The sequence below is a fragment of the Nicotiana tomentosiformis genome, chromosome 2 (assembly GCF_000390325.3).
Source record: "Nicotiana tomentosiformis chromosome 2, ASM39032v3, whole genome shotgun sequence".
NCBI classification, from domain to species: domain Eukaryota; kingdom Viridiplantae; phylum Streptophyta; class Magnoliopsida; order Solanales; family Solanaceae; genus Nicotiana; species Nicotiana tomentosiformis.
In genome coordinates, this window is record NC_090813.1 from 87,081,751 (window position 1) to 87,083,417 (window position 1,667).

At 36.6% G+C, this 1,667-nt stretch overlaps 1 protein-coding gene across 1 annotated transcript; it reads left to right on the forward strand.

The window, feature by feature from the left end:
* On the forward strand, nucleotides 1–1,320 carry LOC104113005 (transcription factor CYCLOIDEA). The gene is made up of 2 exons (XM_009623069.3): nucleotides 1–953; nucleotides 1,056–1,320. Exons 1-2 carry the CDS (start codon nucleotides 11–13, stop codon nucleotides 1,109–1,111), a joined length of 999 nt encoding a protein of 332 aa, XP_009621364.1. The 5' UTR covers nucleotides 1–10; the 3' UTR covers nucleotides 1,112–1,320.
* Nucleotides 1,321–1,667: the final 347 nt, after the last annotated feature.

The following is a 1,667-nucleotide window of genomic DNA, read 5'->3' on the forward strand; positions in this document are numbered from 1 at the left end:
AAAAAAAAAGATGTTCCCTTCTGGAAACAGTAGTGGGAACCCTATTCTCCGGTGTTCAATACCATCTTTTTGCAGCTCTAATTCTTCCTTTCTTGGCATTAATGGCAACCAAATACTCCTTCATCAACACCAAGATCAACTCTCTACTCATTACTTAGCCGCTAATAATGGTCACTTAATCGACAACAACAGCTCGGTGATGTTTGCAAACAATGTCATCCACAACAAGTCAAATAATCAGGAAATTTGCTATCCTTTAAATACGATGATGAAGAAACCTATGAAAAAAGATAGACACAGTAAAATTTTGACATCACAAGGTCATAGGGATCGGAGGGTGAGATTGTCCATTGGGGTTGCTCGTAAGTTCTTTGATCTACAAGATATGCTTGGTTTTGACAAACCAAGTAAAACCCTTGATTGGCTATTCACAAAGTCCAAATTAGCCATTGAAGAGCTGACTACTGCTCAGATCAAAATCACCAGCCCTAATGAGTCGTCAGCAGCAAAGAAAAGTCCTTCATCTATTAATTCAGAATGTGAGGACGTTGTTCTTGCAAGAGCAAAACAAGAGGAGGCTATACTTAATTTGGTTGCGAGAGAGTCAAGGGCAAAGGCTAGAGCAAGAGCTAGGGAAAGAACAATCAAGAAAATCTGGGCCCAAATTGAAGCCAAACTTAACTCATCATCAGTAGTAAAGGAGCAGACTAAGATTGATGAAATTAAAGAAATGATTCACGGATCTGTACTTGTGGAAAGGAAGAATATCAAGTCTTCTTCCTCAACTTTGGGTTTTCATCACCCGAATCTCAGTGGTACTGAAGAGGCTGCAGCTAATTCGAACTACAATAGCTCCTCTTCTAGTACCCGAAATTGGGATCATGATGTTAATCGAACAATAATGAACTCCAGCTTAACTGCAGTTATGGCTACAATAAGTACCTCATCGCAAGGTAAACTTCTAATTCCAAAAGTGTAGTAGTACAATTTAGTCATTTAATTACTTCCACAATTCTCAATCCAATATATATTTATGTCTTCTCTTCAATTTCCAGTTGTTCAAGGTAGCGATCAGAAAGAATGGGACTCATATCACTGCAGCCAAATCTAAAGGTCGGGGGACAGCGTAAGCTAAGTAAAATTTCGTTTCCTGTTTATTAATTTCTAGGTTTAGTACTACTATAGAGGTGCCTTCTGTTTTAGTTTTCGCAAATCCCTCTCTGAGCCACTGGTAATGGATGTTATGGTTTGATTTGGTGCTTAATTTTGTTTTTGTAAGTCTACTAAATATGTATCAACCGGTGCACTAAAAGTTTAGGAGTTTTTGGTGTAGTACTGTATTACAAGTAAATTAAGAATAAGTGAAGTTAAAAAAAGCAACCAGATGATCTCAGAATCTTGGCACTGCTCTACATACCTTAAATTCCGAGAAATTGAACTGAAATCAATGTCCAAGTCTAATTTCCTTTCAAACTGAATAATTAATGTTTGGGATGGGCTTTCTATGGTGAGTTTTCTAATTCATACACATCATTTGTATTTTCTCTATTCCAAAACATATGGGGCTATATTATGTCCTACTTTAGCTTGATAAAAATTAATTAATTAAGCCGGAGGACCAATAATTTTTAACTTGACACTAACAAAAGAAGGATTTGAAAATTAAA

Excerpts from the sequence above, each read along its gene's own strand:
- LOC104113005 (XM_009623069.3), top strand. The coding sequence starts at position 11 with ATGTTCCCTTCTGGAAACAGTAGTGGGAACCCTATTCTCCGGTGTTCA. Across the intron at positions 954-1,055 it reads AATAAGTACCTCATCGCAAG|TTGTTCAAGGTAGCGATCAG; the intron begins GTAAACTTCTAA and ends TTCAATTTCCAG.